Source organism: Brachycentrus maculatus, unplaced genomic scaffold (genome assembly GCF_059751285.1).
Source record: "Brachycentrus maculatus isolate JH-2025_06_01 unplaced genomic scaffold, ASM5975128v1 h1tg000750l, whole genome shotgun sequence".
Classification (NCBI taxonomy): Eukaryota; Metazoa; Arthropoda; class Insecta; order Trichoptera; family Brachycentridae; genus Brachycentrus; species Brachycentrus maculatus.
In genome coordinates this window covers 199,878-219,697 of record NW_028281480.1, presented here as the reverse complement: position 1 = coordinate 219,697, position 19,820 = coordinate 199,878, and the positions used below count along the sequence as shown (strand labels likewise).

Below are 19,820 nucleotides of genomic sequence, written 5' to 3'. Positions count from 1 at the left end.
ACATGCGCAGTACAACCGAATCTCTGATTGGCCCGAATTTTTTGACACTGACAGTAAAAATGACAGCAGTCGTAAAGACTGACAGAGACTCATTTACTATAAGCCCTAATCCGTCAAATGAACCGTATATTTACTATTTTAACTTTAAAAATCTTTGAAACACTTGTGACAACAGCCATAGCTGTACTTTAGGGACATTTAAAACGCATTTGTGAGTATTGATACGATATTAATGACCATTTTTCCATGAAATATCGCCGCCATTTCCTCACCAGAGCTGTATTTTTTGTTTACATTCTCTCCGAGAACCTGACATTGAATATGTAAAAATATTCTTTGATAAATATGAAATGGATTATAAATTAAGACGTATGTAACTAAGTAAAAACATTTTTACTGGCAATCTTTTTTAAGCATTTCTTCCAATTTCTAAGTCCATAAAATTATTCTTCTTCTAACCATTATCCGCACCCAATGGTGCATAGGGCACTGCGTCGTAGTGACGCAGTGTTATCTTGATCGTTAACACATAAAGGAAAGGTGTACCGAAAGCCGATACGGTAGAGAAAGTCCATAAGAAATTTCTGAGGTATCTCTACATGAGAGAGTACGGCTATTATCCTCGGCTCTACCCGACCCAGTTCCTCCAGGGTATGCTCGGCTACAGCAGTCTAGAGACTAGAAGAAATGCGTATTTGATGAGGAATTTCTATCCATTTCAATGCTTTAGAATTAGTACATAAACCCTGATGATGACAAGGTTCTTGTCGAAACCGGTTGGATGAAGTGTACCAATAATAAAGTGGTTAAAACAAAGTTGTTCAATTTTATAAAGCTTATAAAATGTGCCACAAAGTTTCTGCGAAAAACATTCAAGAAAAAAACCTTGTTTAATTTTGGATATATTACCTAAAAAAAATATAGCCAAATGATTAATAATAATAATAAAACCCTTATCCGCACCCCAATGGTGCATAGGGCACTGCGTCAAATAAACGCAGTGTTATCTTGATTGTTTACACATGAAGGAAAGGTGATCAGCCCTCCGCTTCAGGTACCAGTCCAGGGTAATATTGAATAAATATTACAGTGAAAAAATCACTTATATTTATTTTACCTCCCTTGGGAATCGAACCCGGGACCTCCAGAACGGTAGCCGAGCATGCTGACCATTACACAACGGAGGCGGACAAATTATTAAAATCTAAAAATATCTTAACAGAACGTGGACGACCGAAAAAGACTTGGCACGATCAGATCAATCAGAACCTAAAATCTGGCGGTGTCAAAAGTCTGCGTAATCGGAGGGCATGTGTGACTAGATGTATGGATGTGAAGGAGGCGAGGAGTGTATGCCAGGACAGAAGAGTGTGGCGTTCCATCCTCTCTGCCTACCCCTGCGGAGAAACGGCGTGATGGTGGTAGTAGTAGTAAAAATATCTTACTACTAAAGACTTAAGGCTTGTTTTTTGTGTGTATGTTGCAGACAGTCTTTTGATATGAACGGTGTCACGGTCAAACTGGAGCCTGGCACGGAGGAGGCGGACCAACACACAACGGGATCGTGGGATATGGAACTTCTAAACAACGACGAAGAGGTCTCTAAGTATGGTATAAACCTGATGAAGATACGCTTCAAGAAGCGCGCCAAAGAAATCGACAATGAGACAATCAAAACGGACGATTTGATCAAGAAAGAAAATGAAGATTTATTCAAAACAGAACCGCCAGAACCTCAAAACGACGCATTAGAAAATCTACAAGATCCTGTGGGTACTTTTTTCACAAACATGGTCAGAGATAATCTAATAAGAATGCAAGATGCGGAGGCAAACGATGACAGTTTGCGGGACATTGATAAAAAACCAGAAAAAAGAATATCCCTCTGCAGCTTTTGTAACTTTGCGACGGCGGACAAGACGGAGATGAGTCTCCACAGGAGAATACATCCGAAGATCCGCAAAAAGCGAAGATCGCACGGCTCGAAGCAGTGCGAGATCTGCAGCCACTCGCGACAGTATTCCGTAGGTTTCTGCAGCCACAAAATATTGGAAGAATCGTCAGCTGTGCACGCGTGTGAGTTCTGCAGTTACTCCGCGAGAACCACCGCCCAGCTGAAGTCCCACCGGCGAAACCATCTAAATGAGATGCCGTACGCTTGTAACGAATGCAACTACCGATGCAAATTTCTCTCGGCTCTTAACTACCATAAAGCCACGCATTTGAATCTCTCCCACATATGCGGGCAGTGTCAGTTCGTGTGCAAGACCGCCATGTCTCTCAAATCGCACATGCTAAAGCACTCGGACGATCTACCCCTAGCTTGTGACCTTTGCTCCTATCGTTGTAAGTTCCCCGCCGCCCTGCGCTACCACAAGCTGAGGCACGGCTCCAAGCAGTTCTCTTGCGAGCTGTGCGGGTACTCCTGCCGGACGGCCAGCGAGCTCAAATCGCACAGCCGGAAACACGAGGACAAACAGTACAAGTGCAACATGTGCAAATTCGCTTCGAAAGTGGAAAAAACGTTGGAGAAACACAAGGCCAAGAAGCATAGCGAAAAGCTGTCTCGGTTATGCTAAAAAGTTGTAACAACATTTTGCGTGTGTCAAAATACTGGTTCACAAATCCAGGAGTTACTTTTCATATTATTTTTTTACATCTCAACAAAAATGAAGAAGAATATATCGCTCACTCCTTTCAAGAATGTCATAAATCAAAAAACTTGATTTTTCACGAGAACGTTTTTAAAGTTTAAAAATATAATACAATGTATTAAAAATAAATATCAAGACACTTATTGAACTTTTTACTGTGCGACAGATCTTTTTAGGTAAAATCTGAAGGTTTTTTCTCCATTTAAAAAATAAATAGTTTATTATTTTAAAAAATAGTTAAACAATACCTTTTCTTCAAAATGCAAAAACATCACTTTCTGCCCTGTAGCGGGTAAATATTAAGTTAAAAATATGGCGCTTTTGCTAAGATATAGTACATTTTCTGGGCATTCCGAAAACATGCACAACTGAAAATTGACGATTTTTGATATATGACGTTCTTGAAAGGAGTGAGCGATCTATGGAAGTTCCAAGAACTTGAGTAGTGTGGTTGTCAATCATGGGTGAATTGGTGAATGTTACACGTGTGTAAAGTGATCACTTAAACCAGTGTATGACAGGTTGTAGGATCTGTAAATACCCAGACTTTTGTATTCTTCTTCATCTATGTTAAGATATCAAAACAAAAATATTATGTTGAATTGAATTGAGATAATGTGCTCCTGGAGTTCATTTGTGAGTTCCATGACCTTTTTTGTTTTTAAAAAAAGCCCTGCATATATCGTAGTCGTACAGGAGAAAGTGACCAACTGACAAAACGTAAAATGTTCAGGAGGGCCATTTAAGCCACTTTTGCTTGGCAACAAAATAAACATCAATGCAGTTAGTCATTTTTACCAAGTCAATATATTATACTTACAAGTTTAAAATCCTTTGGGATGTTTTTCAGGGCAATATTAAGCTAGTAAGATATCAAATAGTCAATGATCACGTTTTTGTAAAACAATGCACTGGGTCACTTTTTCCTGTATGACTACGATATGTACATATATAATAATAATAAACCATATCCGCTCCCTAGGTGGAGCATATGGAGTCCACAAACTGTCTCCAGGCTTTTCTGTCGGCTGCCAGCTCCCTTGCATCCTCCCAAGTCAAATCCGCGTCCCGAAGTTCTGACGAGAACTGCCGACGAATTGTCAACAGTGGTCGTCCTGGGCGGCGCGAACCTGATGCCTTGTAAAAGAGGCAAGCTTGATGGCGGCTCTCGGGAGGCATGCGGAGTGCATGGCCAAGCCAACTGAATCGCCTTTTCTTGACGACAGTTGTGACCAAGATTTGCTGCGTCCTACGCCTTATCTCTTCATTCCTCACAAAGTCAAACCACCGCACGCCTAAGATTCTACGCAAACACCTATTCTCGCTTAGTACACGGCTGCTCAATAATTCGGCGCCACGACAGGCGCGGTGGCGTGGTTAGTTAGACGCTCGCCTGCCCAACTGGCATCGCGGGTGCGATTTCCGCCAAGTGCAAAATAAATTCAAGAAAGATATATTTTCAACTGGTCTGGGTGTTTGTGATGTATTTTTCACATTAACCTTCCCTATCTTTACTATTCTACCTGCAGACAAGCCTCTAATAGAGGCTTTGAGTGCTATTCCTTAAAAAATATATATAATTATTTAAATATATTCAATGTTGTGTTTAATAAATAAAATATATTTATTTCTTTTGTTGCACGGAGTGTTTTATTTGTAAAAAAATACTACAAGACATATTTAGTATTATAAACTGGCTGTGTTGGATGGTTTGACACTGGCCAATGTCTGTGCATGACTAATTCTCCAGTACTTTGGACACGTTGCGTGTGGCAAGGAGGATAGCCTGGAACGACTGGTTGAGATGGGTAGCCTAGAGGGGAAGAGAGGGAGAGGAAGATCCCCACACGATGGACCGATGGAGTTAAGGTGGTTGGAGCGCTACGTGCAGCGCAGTCAAGGGATAACTGGAGAAGAGTCATTGCTTCTGCAAGGGTCACAACCCTCAGCAATGAGGAATAAGACGGAGAAGAATCATAGAAGGTTGATGAGGTGTGGGCAGAAGGCAGATCTCCTGGCTCCGGAATATACCGGATTGGACGGGGATCAGGCGCTGTTTAGAGCTGCCTGAGATAAGGACTATTACATATATAATAACCATATCCGCTCCCTAGGTGGAGCATATGGAGTCCACAAACTGTCTCCAGGGAAATTAAATTAAATTAAAATTAAAGAGGACTATTACTCTCAAGCTATTTTCAATTCAATTTATATTTCAATTTCAATCTATTTATTTATAATTTACATACACATTACAAATTTAAATTGTATCTTCAAACCCTTATCCGCGCCCCAGCGGTGCATAGGGCACTGCATATAAACGCAGTGTTATCTTTATCGTATTGTTTGCAAAGACATATTCATGTGGCGTTCTATCCTCTCCGCCTATTCTGCTGCAAGCGGCGTGATGATTAGTAAGTTAGTTGGTATAAAAAATACAATGTATTCAAATAAATCTTTCAAACCATTCAGTGTTTTTCGAGTTTTTGTTTTAAATATATTTTTAGAGGTCCCATAAGTGTTGAAAAGGCTCCATATCTATTCTAAAATGGCGGTTGGTATTGGAGCGTGAAGCTGAAAAGAGAAAAAAATTAATTTTAATGAATAAAATAATAAATAATAAAACCCTTATCCGCACCCCAATGGTGCATAGGGCACTGCGTCATATAAACGCAGTGCTATCTTGATCGTTTACACATGAAGGAAAGGTGATCAGCCCTCCGCTTCAGGTACCATTCCAGGGTAATATTGAATAAATATGACAGTGAAAAAAATCACTTATATTTATTTTACCCCCCTTGGGAATCGAACCCGGGACCTCCAGAACGGTAGCCGAGCGTGCTGACCATTACACTACGGAGGCGGATGAATAAAATACTGAAAATTAATTTTCAGACAGTCATAACCGTCATTTTAATAGGAGAAGGGAAAGACCTTGGTGTGATCAAGTATTCAAAATACTTATTTAGAATTTTTTCAAAATATAAAAAATCAAATTTTTGTCCTTACGGCTTCTGCTATTGAGAACCACTGCATGGCGGATTGCAGGGGCGTATTGACGCTCGGCCTCATGTCCCAATTCCACCCTGTGAACGTGTCCGTTTCAAACTGCACGTGCAGCTTGCGGTCGGTGTCCATGTCCAGAGGCTGACGAGATTCCGTCACGAGAGAGACGTGGAGATCGCCGACTTCCGAACCAACCAGCGGACGCCCGCGGAGCGACGCTGTACTAGCTGTAAAAATAAAATATATATATATATATATATATATATATATATATATATATATATATATATATATATATATATATATATATATATGTATATATATATATATATATATATATATATATAGCTCATAAAGGTGTAAACAAATTTATGGGGCCAATGTAGCGGTGTGTCTAGTTCTTCTTTTTGTTCCTATTATGGAGGGCACTGCATTGTATAGAAGCAGTGTTATCTTGATTGTTAAAACACGAAGCAAATGTGATCAGCCTTCCGCTTCAGGTACCAGTCCAGGGTCATATTAAATAAATCGCTCACTCCTTTCAACAACGTCATATATCAAAAATCGACAATTTTCAGTTGTGCATGTTTTCGGAATGCCCAGAAAATGTACTATATCCCAGCAAAAGTGGCATATTTTTAACTTAATATTTACCCGCTACAGGGCAGTAAGTGTTGTTTTTGCATTTTGAAGAAAAGGTATTGTTTAACTATATAGTTATTTTTTAAATGGAGAAAAAACCTTCAGGTTTTACCTAAAAAGATCTGTTACACATTCAAAAGTTCAATAAGTGGCTTGATATTTATTTTTAATAAATTGTATTATATTTTTAAACTTCACAAACGTTCTCCTGAAAAATCAAGTTTTTTGATTTATGGCGTTCTTGAAAGGAGTGAGCGATATATATTTTAAAATGCATAATAATAAATAAATAAATATCGTGTGATAAACTTACTTCCATCGTCGTGTTTTTTTATATAACGTGTGAAATAATTCTCAACATCGGCTTCTTCATTCACCAATTTCTTTTCGCATTCCCCTTCGATCTTGCAAGGAAGGTAATGCATTACTTTAGGCTTTTTATCGGATTTTAAATTGTTTTCAATAATAACGGACATTTTGAAGACTTTAAAATCCAACGAAAGTAATTTGGGATGCAATTTTATTTCAAACAGTAAAAAGACGTGTAAAAAATTGTGCAGTGTATTGAAGATTTTGTACTGGTGATATTTTTAACGGTGGCCCTTTGCCGCTAAATTAGCTGTCATTTTGACAACATAGAGCATAGACTAAAATAATAATAAACCACTCTGCGCTAGTAGGTACCTGCTGGTGTTCTTCTTCTTCTTTACGTGTCGTGTCGGGTCCCACCAACGTTGACCATCAACTGTCATAATATGTCTCTATTTTGGGGAGTTTGAAACAGCTTCTCGACGCTCCATACTCCTGTACACTCATGTATATTATAGAGCGAGGAGATCCGCCTTCTTTTGACACCTCTTCGACCCTCGATATCACCCTTAAAAACCAATTATAGCAGCTTGAAATTTTCTCCTCTGATTACATGTCTCAAATAGATTAATCAACGAATTTTAATATTAATTTGCTCGTATTCTAAGGGTGATAATTGCATTTCTTTTTCAAAACTGTTTTTTACCCTTCAGGAATTTTACAAACGGTGTCAAGATGTTTTTTCATTACATGTATACGCTTTGGTGCCTGACAAACATGAATTTTAAAGTTTTTTTTTCATTATTTTTTTATTTCTTTTTATAAACTACCTACCCCGTACTTGTAGTTGTTAAGCAAGTCTGCTCCATTAATGTAAAATGCTTGTTGTGGTAGACTCGTTGGTATCGACAGGAGATTTGGATCTTTCAATGACCCTGTTAAAATCAATCAATTTTTGGATCCGGATCTAATACGTAAAGTACTTCTTTGTTAAATTGCTCGAAAAAAATTGAAAATAATGTGCGTTTCATTTAAGATTTTTACTTGTCAGTAATCTTTTACTAATGCGTACGCGCAGGTGGATATAAGATTCCTACTAACTACTACTACTACTACTACTACTACTACTACCATCACGCCGTTTCTCTGCAGGGGTAGGCAGAGAGGATGGAACGCCACACTCTTCTGTCCTGACATACACTCCTCGCCTCCTTCACATCCATACGTCTAGTCATACATGCCCTCCAATTACGCAGACTTTTGACACCGCCAGATTTTAGGTTCTGATTGATCTGATCGTGCCAAGTCTTCTTTGGTCGTCTTCGTTCTGTTTTCCCTCTCATATTCGCCACATATATTTTCTTAGTCATTCTCTCGTTATCCATTCGCTCCACGTGTACATACCACCGCAAAGAACTCTTCCTAATCTTTTCATTTATTCCTCGTCCAGCCTTACATTCCTTTCTTAGATCATCGTTTTTAATTCTGTCATACAATGATTTTCCACACATCCGTCTGAAGGAGCGCATTAAGATTCCTACCTAAATAAGAAAATGATAAAACCTAACCAGAAAACTTAGACCCTTAGACCTTTGGTAGATAATTTAAAATATTTCACAAATATTAGTCGACTAGAGCGTCTGCAGAACGAATTTTCATGTTCAACCTAATAAAATGTGACTGACTCAATGACCTTTACTCAGTGGCTTCGTTTCTGAAATAAGGGCAATGGTTGAACATACGTTGGAAATCAAGGGAATAGTTGGCTTTGAGATTTTTCTCCCGAGCCGAATATTCGAATGTTGTGGACCCTTAATATTGAATAAACTTCGAATGAAGTGTTCCTGAGGAGGGAGGAGCTAATAATGTATTTGAAAAATGTCTAAACTGCATGGCTTTGAAAAAACAGATTCTTCTTTTTACCCTTATCCATACCCAATGGTGCTGAGGGCACTGCATCGTAAGAACCAGTGTTATCTTGATCGTCAAATACACGAAGGAAATGTGATCAGCCTTCCGCTTCAGGGTCATATTAAATAAATATTAGACTGAAAAAATCACTATCATTTTATATTACCCTCTCGGTTATCGAACCCTGGATCGCCAGCGTGGTAACCTAGCGCGCAAACCACTACACTATGAAGTCAGACAAAGTTATACAGTTTTTTTTTTGAATTACCTAACGTCCAAGTGACTCTGAAATCTAGCTACGGCTTATGCAACACCGTTTGTCATGTCCCTACTCAGGCTTCAACTTTAAAAGTTTCATAGCCTATGCCTACTTGTGAGTGGATTTACTCTTTATGTTTAAGGTTACTATAATTTCATGTAATTCATGAGTGAAAATTCTAGGCAAAAACACTCCAAAGTTATACAGATTAGTTTGTTGGAAATAACTTCGCGGCTCCGCTACCCGATTCAATGAGCCGATTCGTTCGCGAACGACTCGTGACTCACCCAGACTTGTCGCTATGTTCGTGTCATTACTTGTCCGATTTTTCAACGCGAACAGTTCCGTGTTTTTATTTTCGTTTAATTTAAATTCGCGAATATGGCGCAAGTACGGTTCTCCGCCCCGGACGTGGCCGATTTTCTGACAAAGAAACAAACGAGCGACAGAGAATTGGCCGGAGATTGGGCGCAGCTCGAAGAATTATACAACAAAAAGTAATTTAAAGTTCGACTTGACTTCATCGTTTTCGAAATTTTGACATGTCCCTCGATGACACTGTTATTTTTGCTTCTATTCCAGATTATGGCACCAGCTGACGCTGAAACTGGACACGTTCGTCAAAAATGCACAATTGCAACAGGGTGACAATCTGATTCAGCTGTATTCCAACTTTATTGTTACATTTGAAAACAAGTGAGTCAAAACTAACCTCCATTTGTTTGAATCTGTCATGATTTGCATTATTTTCATTCATTCATTTTTTATTTTATCTCTTCAGTTTGCTTATATTACATTCGATATTAATTATTAATTAAAAGCCTTATCCGCACCCCAATGGTGCATAGGGCACTGCTTTATATAAACGCAGTGTTATCTCGATCGTTTACACATGAAGGAAAGTTGATCAGCCCCCCGCTTCAGGACCAGTCCAGGGTAATATTGAATAAATATTACAGTGAAAAAATCACTTATATTTATTTGACCCCCCTTGGGTATCCAACCCGGGACCTCCAGAACGGTAGCCGAGCATGCTGACCATTACACTACGGAGGCGGACATTTCGGTGCACCCACTATATGTAACCATTATATGTACTCCTAGACCTAATAATAGCAATTAATGTTAGTAAATAAGTAAAATGTTTTTAGTCAGTGTTTGATAATGTCCTAAGAAGAGGAAACGCGTCACGTATTAAGATATACATAAATAAATGTAGAATTCTGTCCAACAAAAACCTTGTTTTATTATTATTATTATTATTTTTTATTATTTCTTAAGTTAGCTTATATTAAAACTAATTTAAACTATTATATACATTTACATCATCTTTATATATTTACATTTCCTTACAGTAACTTAGACATTTAATTTTAAATTCTTTCAGACACTTTTCATTCTTCATACATTCAGGCATCTCATCATACATTTTTAAACCCTTATACATCAAGCAATTTTGCGACTCAGCTCTTTTCAATAATGGTAGTCTTATTTTATCCTTTTGTCTAGTAGCATATTCGTGACAATTTTTGTTTAAGACAACTTTATCCTTAAAATATTTTGGTAATTTATTATGGATATATTACCCAACGATTGATGAAAATTAACTTATGTGTTTTTCTGTTCTTTTTAGAATAAATCCCCTGGCGCTGGTTGAAATCGTAGCCATTATTATAAAACAATATACAGATCGTAAAGAGGCCGTCACTTTCCTGGAAAAGATAGAGTCCAAAGTCAAAGCCAACGATGAGGCTCTAGCCCTGTGCAAGGTGAGTTGTGTTATTCGTAAATAGTACAGTGTTTATCCAACCACCCCCTAAATACAATGTTTATCAAATGAACGCCACATGTTGAAATAGTTGTATTAAAAAAAGGGTTTCTGCTAAATAAAAAGCTTTCTTATATCGCTCGCTCCTTTCGAGAACGTCATAAATCAAAAATCGTCTATGTTCAGTTGTGCATGTTTTCGGAATGCCCAGAAAATGTACTATATTCCAGCAAAAGCGGCATATTTTTAACTTAATATTTACCCGCTACAGGGCAGAAAGTGTTGATTTTGCATTTTGAAGAAAAGGTGTTGTTTAATTATTTTTTTAAATATACTATATATTTTTCAAATGGAGAAATAACCTCCATCGATCCATTTCCTTTCTTCCAGCTTTCAGTCACACATAGTAAATCTAAGCACTTACTCTTCCTCACATCACACAGTTCATTCATTTTTCCATCCATACGTCCTCTGATATTCCATGTCGCAAATCTACACTCTTGCATTGTTCTCTTCTTTGCGCCCCCGCGGGAAGAGCGGCTGACTGGATTGCGAGTCTCAGCGTTCGATTCTCTCTGCCAACCCCTGCGGGCAAGCGGCGTGATGGTTAGTTAGTTAGTTAGTTAGAAATAACCTTCAGGTTTTACCTAAAAAGATCTGTTGCACAGTAAAAAGTTCAATAAGTGGCTTGATATTTATTTTGTTATATTTTTAAACTTAAAAAATGTTGTCCTGAAAAATCTAATTTTTTGATTTATGACGTTCTTGAAAGGAGTGAGCGATATCACAAATTCCTTAGATACATTAATTTTAAACTAAATATACCCATTGTTGAGTTAGATTATATTATATTTGCATCATGAAGCGGCTAAAATGAATAAATCTCAGTGATAGAAGGGTAATTACTGATTTGGTCCTGTTATATCAAATTCTTACCAGCCCTGATCTCCTAAATCAAATAAAGCTTAGCGTGCGTCCAAGAGGTACTAGGCAAAAATCTGTATTTCCAGTATTTGTACATAACGCAAACTATGCCATGTTCTCTCCCATTCCGCGGCTTCACATGTTAGCCAATGCTTTTGAAAGTATAGATTTATTTAATATATTGTTATCCACCTTGAAGTGTGTACTTTCTCAGCATTTCTTCTCCATGTTGTAATGGATAAATGTAAACGTTGTGTTTCACTCTCTCTCGCTGCTCGCTGATGGTGTGTGAAGGAGACGTGTATTGACCAGTGCTTACTATTTGTTATTTCATTATTATTTTATGTTTAAGACTTTTAGTTTCTCTATTAGTGTATTCATTAGTGTATTTTTATATTAGATACTGTATATATGTATTATGTTAAAGGCTTTAGCCGTTCAATAAATAAATAAATAAATATTACAAAGAAATACATGAGCCTGTCTCTACTATATTTTATATTGATATTCTCATTTAAATGGACGATTTATAGTAAGTACATATCACCGGGAGGGGAAGATTAACTCTATCCACGCGGCTCGCATAACCGTTTGTGTTTTTACAAAACATTCCCCACACGCGGCTGACATAACCGTATGTGTTTTCACTTAGGTCCAAGTTTCGAACCTCAGTTCAACTTGGAGGGATTATTTCATGGTGTGGAACTTTGGATAAAATAATACCTCAATCCTTGGCCTTATGACATCTGTTGAAATATCTGACTAATAATTTGTAACATTGCAAGGATAAATAAAATAACAGATCCCTGATTTTTCTTGCGGTCGGTAATTAGTCCGCGCCATAATCATGACCCATATCTGTCTCACTCTCGACGCTACGCATCGCCAGTGGGTAAGAGTGACACACGATGCGTGCTTTGATTTATTTATGTTACGATCTTATTTGTTTATATTACGATATATTTCAAGAATAATGTGACACAAGTGTATTATATAATAACCATATCCGCTCCCTAGGTGGAGCATATGGAGTCCACAAACTGTCTCCAGGCTTTTCTGTCGGCTGCCAGCTCCCTTGCATCCTCCCAAGTCAGATCCGCGTCGCGAAGTTCTGACGAGAACTGCCGACGAATTGTCAGCAATGGTCGTCCTGGGCGGCGCGAACCTGATGCCTTGTAAAAGAGGCAAGCTTGATCAAGTGTATTATAGAGTACCAAAAGGCACAATGAATCCCATTGAACGTTTTTGTTTAGGAAAATAAATCGTTTCTTAACTAAATACATGATAAAAGTAATCATTTTAAAAACGGCTAAATACCGCCGCGTACGGGCGTCTCTCAGGAACAAAGTTGACGCAGTTAAAAGGTTAACCCGCGATTTGTCTCCCGAGCAGGTACTTCAAGGCCAGATATATCTGGAAGACCTTCAGGACCTCGTCAACACCAAGCGGATCATCGAGGAGCTGGAGAACTCCCTGGAGGATGCCGACGGAGTCACCACGGTTCACGGCAGATACTACCAGCTCGCTTCACAGTACTACAGGTAGGTACTCACACAGCGAACGGTTAGGTGTTATGCTGGGTTGGTACTTCTTACTTGTACTAGGACAACGCCCAATTAAATTTTGAATTATTTTTTAAATTAAAATAGAAATATTTGTGAAAAATAGGTATCAAATTGTGGTAAAGTCGGACCCACCCGAGAAACTCTGACTCAAGAGTCCGCGACACTAACCGCGGGACCACAACCCGACACAATAATGAGTTTTTCTGTATGACATTATAGAATAAAATAACAATTATGTAATTTTTTCCATATGAATTTTACTTGACCAGCGACTGGGTTTCGTCGTAGCTGACATCGTCAGACTAGACAAAATTCTGTACACCGAAATGTCTAAAATGTTATACATACACACAAAAAGGAAGGATTTGAAATCCGTGAAATCCAAAAAAACCTAAATTCTAATAATAATTTATTAAATAATATATTGTTTCAAAATTCTTCACCTTTGCTTTCCATTTTTCCTTTGTTTTCAAACTCCGCCCCTTGACTAACCCCCTCCCCCTAACTTTCCCCTCTCCTTATTTATAGAACAATTTTATATTTTATATTTTAGTTACTATACAGACCTGAATGATGGAAGTTTAACTTCTGAAACATGTAGTCTATAATAAAACTCAAGTGGTAAAAAACGAAGTGTTTTCTTTAATCATTATTTTATACATATTGAATGTGTTAAACATGTCACTCTCTTGCAGACTGCAAGGCCAGCACGCGCTTTACTACCGGGCGGCCCTGCGCCAGCTGGGCTGCGCCGGGGAGGAGCACAGCAGCCCCGCGCAGAAGGCCCAGCACGCCTTCTTCCTCGGAGTGGCCGCGCTGCTGGCCGAGGACATCTACAACCTCGGAGAGCTGGTGAGCTTCCCATCAGACACTGCCACACAACGCAATGCTAAATCAAACACTGATTTTTTGAGTCTACTAAGTTTTATTTTACCGTCCATTTCGTGACGATTGTTTCGCCTAGTTATGGCATTTTCAAACTCCTATAATTGGAGATAATCCAGATTTGTGAACAAGTATTTGGACACACTCAAAATGTTGTAAATCAATTAACTGGTCAAATATTTTTTTTTTTTTTTGACATCTCATCAAAGATGAAGAAGAATATGGAAGTCTGGGCATTTACGGGGCTGACAACCGTCATAGGCTGGTTTAAGTGATCACTTTACACACGTGTAACATTCACCAATTCTACCCATTATTGACAACCACACTACTCAAATTCTTGGAAGTTCTATATATATAAACCAATTTAGAAACCTTGTTCTTGAATCACTAGAACTTCACTAGAGACATCTATTGGTGAGATGTAAAGAAGCTTTTTACTAAGCAGAAACTCTTATATTAGTATGTGAGGTCCGAATCCTGGATTATAATCACACACATGGAGAAACGCTGGAAAATACCATTTTCATTTTTATTATTAAGCTTATAATTTGCCCAGATAATTTATTTACAACATTTTGAGTGTGTCCAAATACTAATAAAAAAAAATAAATAAAAATAATAAAAATGAAAATGGTATTTTCTGGCGTTTCTCATGTGTGTGATTATTATCCAGGATTCGGACCTCACATGCTAATAAAAAGCTTCTTTTCATCTCACCAATAGGTGTCTCTAGTGAAGTTCTAGTGATTAAAGAACAATGTTTCAAAATTGGTTCATAATAGAACTTCCAAGAATTTGAGTAGTGTGGTTGTCGCGGTTAGGTGATGTAAAGCTGATGTACTTCGGACAAGTCATAATAATAATAAAATAATAAAACCCTTATCTGCACCCCAATGGATCATAGGGCACTGCGTCATATAAACGCAGTGTTATCTTGATCGTTTACACATGAAGGAAAGGTGATCAGCCCTCCGCTTCAGGTACCAGTCCAGGGTAATATTGAATAAATATGACAGTGAAACAATCACTTATATTTATTTTACCCCCCTTGGGAATCGAACCCGGGACCTCCAGAACGGTAGCCGAGCGTGCTGACCATTACACTACGGAGTCGGACAAGTCATAAGAAATGAAAAATATCCTTTTCTCCACCTAATCATGCGAGGAAATATTGAGGGGCGAAGAACTCAAGGACGCCCAAGGACATCATGGCTGAGAAACCTATGGCCATGGTTTGGCAGAAGCACCAAATCTCTGTTCCGAGCTGCAGCATCTAAAGCGAAGATAGCCATGATGATCGCCGATCTTCGTTACAAGTGGCACAGAATGAAGAAGGTTGCCAATAATGGGTAGAATTGGTAACTAACTAACTAACCATCACAGGGGTAGGCAGAGAGAATAGAGCGCCACACCACTCTGTCCTTGCATACATTCTTCGCCTCTTCCACGTTCATGCATCTCCTCATACATACCCGCCGATTGTTACGACTCCTAACCTGACCACTTTCAAGTATTTGGCATACCCGATCGTGCCATGTTTTTCTCGGTCTTCCTCTGCTTCTTTTCCCGCTAACATTCGCCTCATAAATTTGTTTTACCGTTCTTTCCTCACTCATTCGTTCTACATGTCCGAACCATCTCAACACACTTTTCTTAATTTTATCGATAATGCTTATCTCAGCTCATTCCTTCCTTATTTCACTATTCGCACATTTATCATGCATCGTTTTGTCGCACATTCTTCTGAGAGATGGCATTTCGACTGCATTCAGTCTACTTTCATCCTTCGTTTGCCAACTCCATGTTTCACTTCCATACGTTAGAGTTGGAACCAGGACTCCGTTGTGCAATGCCAGTTTAGCTTCCGCCGATAGGTTTTTATTTGCTATAACTGGGTACAATTGGTGAAAATAAGTAAATATATAGGCCTTAACCTCAGTTCATTTCATGAAAATATGTATGTTATTATAATTAAAGTATTCATTATCAAGACTTGACTTTTGTCCGTGTGCAGTTATCGCACCCGATAGTGGAGAGCCTCCAGGGCACGGAGAAGGCGTGGCTGGTGGACGTGCTGCGCGCCGTGAACCGGGGCAACGTGGCCGCCTTCGGGAAGCTGCGCCCCGGCTGGGCCTCGGTGGCCGACCTGGCCGCGCACGAGCCGGGCCTGCGGCGGAAGCTCAGCCTGCTCTGCCTCATGGAGGTGAGAGAGAATGAGAGAGAGTCGGAGATAGGGAAGAACCCGGGTCTAGCTGGATATATACTCAATTTCGAATTGAATCAATTATTTTTTCAATAATTTACATATTGCTCACTCCTTTCAAGAACGTCATAAATCAAAAAAACTTGACTTTTCAGGAAAACGTTTTTAATGCTTAAAAATATAACACAATATATTAAAAATAAATATCAAGCCACTTATTGAAGTTTTTACTATGCAACAGATCTGTTTAGGTAAAACCTGAAGGTTTTTTCTCCATTTGAAAAATATTTAGTATATTTAAAAAAATAATTAAACAATACCTTTTATTCAAAAATTCAAAAACAACACTTTCTGCCCTGTAGCCGGTGAATATTAAGTTAAAAATATGCCGCTTTTGCTGGGATATAGTACATTTTCTGGGCATTCCGAAAACATGCGCAACTGAAAATCCACAATTTTTTATCTATGACGTTTTTGAAAGGAGTGAGCGATATATAATATATATTTTTTTTGTACTTGTATTTATTTTATATTGTGAAATGCAAAAGAATTTAAATTAAAGAAAATAATATATAAATATATTGACGCTTTTCAGATGGCGTTTGAAAAGCTGCCTTGGAAGAGACGGTTGACCTTCACGGAGATAGCGGAGAAGACCAATCTGCCCGAGGAGGAAGTGGAGCTCCTCGTGATGAAGGCGCTGGCCCAAAAGCTGGTCAAGGGGGCCATCGACCAGGTAGGTCTTACTCAGCGCTAGGCCTAGGTGACGTTGTACAGGACGGAAGGACCTACTGCATGGGTGGCCGACCCGCGGACCGCGGAGCATATAGCACATTTTTTCCTCAATGTACACAAAACCACCAAAAGAACATTGTATCACGCATAGTTCGTATCATATCTCCCATATTTGGGATATATCCAGAATTAAACAAGGTATGTTTGATTGAATTCCACATTTATTTATGTATATCGGTCACTCCTTTCAAGAACGTCATAAATCAAAAATGGACAATTTTCAGTGGTGCATGTTTTCAGAATGCCCAGAAAATGTACTATATCCCAGCAAAAGAGGCATATTTTTAACTTAATATTTACCCGCTACAGGACAAAAAATGTTGTTTTTGCATTTTGAAGAAAAGGTATTGTTTAATTATTTTTTTAAACATATAAAATATTTTTCAAATGGAGAAAAAACCTTCAAGTTTTACCTAAAAATATGTGTTGCACAGTAAAAAGTTCAATAAGTGGCTTGATATTTATTTTTAATATATTGTTTTATATTTTTAAACTTTAATAACATTCTCCTGAAAAGATTTTTGATTTATGACGTTCTTGATAGGAGTGAGCGATATATTAATACGTGATGCGTTTCCTCTTCTTAGTACATTATCAAACACTGCTATCAAAACTAACTAACTAACTAACCATCACGCCGCTTCTCCGCGGGGGTAGGCAGAGAGAATAGAGCGCCACAACTCTCTGTCCTTGCAAACATTCTTCGCCTCTTCCACGTTCATGCATCTCCTCATACATACCCGCCGATTGTTACGACTCCTAACCTGACCACTTTCAAGTATTTGGCACACCTGATCGTGCCATGTTTTTCTCGGTCTTCCTCTGCTTCTTTTCCCGCTAACATTCGCCTCATAAATTTGTTTTACCGTTCTTTCCTCACTCATTCGTTCTGCATGTCCAAACCATCTCAACGCACCTTTCTTAATTTTATCGATAATGCTTATCTCAGCTTTGCATTCCTTCCTTATTTCACTATTTATCAAAACGCTGCATTATCAAAACAGCAGTGTTTGATAATGTCTTAAGAATAGGAAACGCGTCACGTATTAACATATACACAAATAAATGTAGAATCCAATCCAACAAACCTTGTTTTATTTTGGATATATTACCCAACCATTAGATACCAATGTGTTGAAGTTCCAATTTGTGTCGCCAGGTGGCCCGCGACGTCCTGATCCAGTGGGTGAGGCCGCGCGCGCTGGAACGCGAGTCCGTGGGCGAGCTGGCCGTCGCCATGGACCTGTGGGCCGAGGGCGTCAAGCAGACGGCACTGCTGCTGCACAACTCGGGGAAGGACATCATCGCGGGCGACAGCATCCCCAAACTGGGCTAGCCACTAGGATAACACACTTGTATTTCTGTAATTTTATATTAAAATATCATGATATGTATTGTTTATTTTCTTTTCAAAGTTTTTCTTTAGTACACAGCTGTGGTATTTGCTTATAAACTTGATTTTTCAGGAGATTGTTTTTAAAGTTTAAAAATATAATGAAATGTATTAAAAATAAATATCAAGTCACTTATTGAACTTTTTACTGTGCAGCAGATCTTTTTAGGTAAAACCTTAAGGTTTTGTCTCCATTTGAAAAATATTTAGTATATTTAAAAAAATAATCAAACAATACCTTTTCTTCAAAATGCAAGAACAACACTTTCTGTCCTGTAGCGGGTAAATATTAAGTTAAAAATATGCCGCTTTTGCTGGGATATAGTACATCTTCTGGGCATTCCGAAAACAAGCACAAATGAAAATTTACGATTTATGATATATGACATTGTTGAAAGGAGTGAGCGATATGTTAAATGAACAAATTGATGAAAGCAAGGAAGGCAGAGGAAGTTTGGTCAGGTAAGGAGTTAGGGAGGAGAGGTACGGGAAATTGAAGAAGAATTAAATGATGCACAGTTAGGGTTTCGAGGATGTATAGTCTCCTGAAGGTATACAGAGCAGGCGCACTCTTGGTGTGGAGATGCGGGCTACTCCAGTACTGGAATGACTGAAGGATGATGTGTTATGTGGTGTTTTGTCCTGAGTAGTGCACAGATTACAAAACTAGCAAGTTTTGAAAATAGATGCCTGAGGCAAATACTGGGTATAAAGTGGTATGACTTGGTCAGGAATGACGATGTGAGGAGAAGAACCCAGCAACCCCATACTGGAAGTCCTGAAGAGGAGAAGGTGGACATGTCCTTAGAATGCCACCTGAGAGCATCAACCCCTCGTGTCTCTTCTTCCAACCCCGAGGATTCCAGCGCCCATTCACTGACTATACTCAGCAGAACTTGCAGACGCCGGACTGACCTGGGAGGAAGCCAAGGAGATGGCGCGTGACAGAGTGACTTGGAGACGTCTCGTGTTGGCCATATGCTCCACCTAGGGAGCGAACATGGAAAGAAGAAGTGTACGGAAGGTACATGAAGTTCCCTATAAGATATCTGGTAAGGATCAAGTATAGTCCAAAAAGCAAAATTTAAAGCAAAATTATTCGAAATTTTATAAACCTAAAAGGGTAATTCTATTCCCAGTCCTCTCCTTTTCTTCTTTTCCTATCACTGTCATCTCCTTTTCTCTTTATTCCATCCTTATCTCATATCTCTTCTTATATATAGACTTCTCCTATGCATAAATGTGAAAAACTGTAATTTTGGTGTTCATATTTTTTTTTGTATTCTGATTTATTTTCATGTATTGAAACTGTTGTTTTTCCTTCTAATAAAATAAAAAAAAATAAAAAAATAGTCTCCTGAAGGTGTGCAGAGAAGGCGCACTCTTGGTGTGGAGATGCGGGCTGGTCCAGTGCAGGAATGGCTGAAGGATGATGTGTTATGTGGAGGAATGGAAGGTGTTCTCTCCTGCGAAGTATACAGACCATGATCAAAAAGGTATATG

The 19,820-nt window shown here is 38.6% G+C and overlaps 3 protein-coding genes across 3 annotated transcripts; 2 read left to right on the top strand and 1 right to left on the bottom strand.

Moving 5' to 3' along the window:
• Positions 1-74: 74 nt before the first annotated feature.
• LOC148300325 (uncharacterized) lies at positions 75-4,253 on the top strand. The gene is made up of 2 exons (XM_088274947.1): positions 75-211; positions 1,487-4,253. Exon 2 carries the CDS (start codon positions 1,500-1,502, stop codon positions 2,577-2,579), a length of 1,080 nt encoding a protein of 359 aa, XP_088131073.1. The 5' UTR covers positions 75-211; positions 1,487-1,499; the 3' UTR covers positions 2,580-4,253.
• Positions 4,254-4,296: 43 nt separating this feature from the next.
• On the bottom strand, positions 4,297-6,836 carry LOC148300324 (ribonuclease H2 subunit C-like). Its single transcript, XM_088274948.1, has 3 exons — positions 6,616-6,836; positions 5,664-5,887; positions 4,297-5,228 (listed from the first exon to the last, which is right to left on the bottom strand). Exons 1-3 carry the CDS (start codon positions 6,776-6,778, stop codon positions 5,193-5,195), a joined length of 423 nt encoding a protein of 140 aa, XP_088131074.1. The 5' UTR covers positions 6,779-6,836; the 3' UTR covers positions 4,297-5,192.
• Positions 6,837-9,096: 2,260 nt separating this feature from the next.
• LOC148300323 (26S proteasome non-ATPase regulatory subunit 13-like) lies at positions 9,097-18,449 on the top strand. Its single transcript, XM_088274950.1, has 8 exons — positions 9,097-9,278; positions 9,364-9,477; positions 10,415-10,550; positions 12,866-13,014; positions 13,734-13,890; positions 15,941-16,129; positions 16,725-16,865; positions 18,084-18,449. Exons 1-8 carry the CDS (start codon positions 9,163-9,165, stop codon positions 18,258-18,260), a joined length of 1,179 nt encoding a protein of 392 aa, XP_088131076.1. The 5' UTR covers positions 9,097-9,162; the 3' UTR covers positions 18,261-18,449.
• The last annotated feature ends 1,371 nt before the right edge of the window (positions 18,450-19,820 follow it).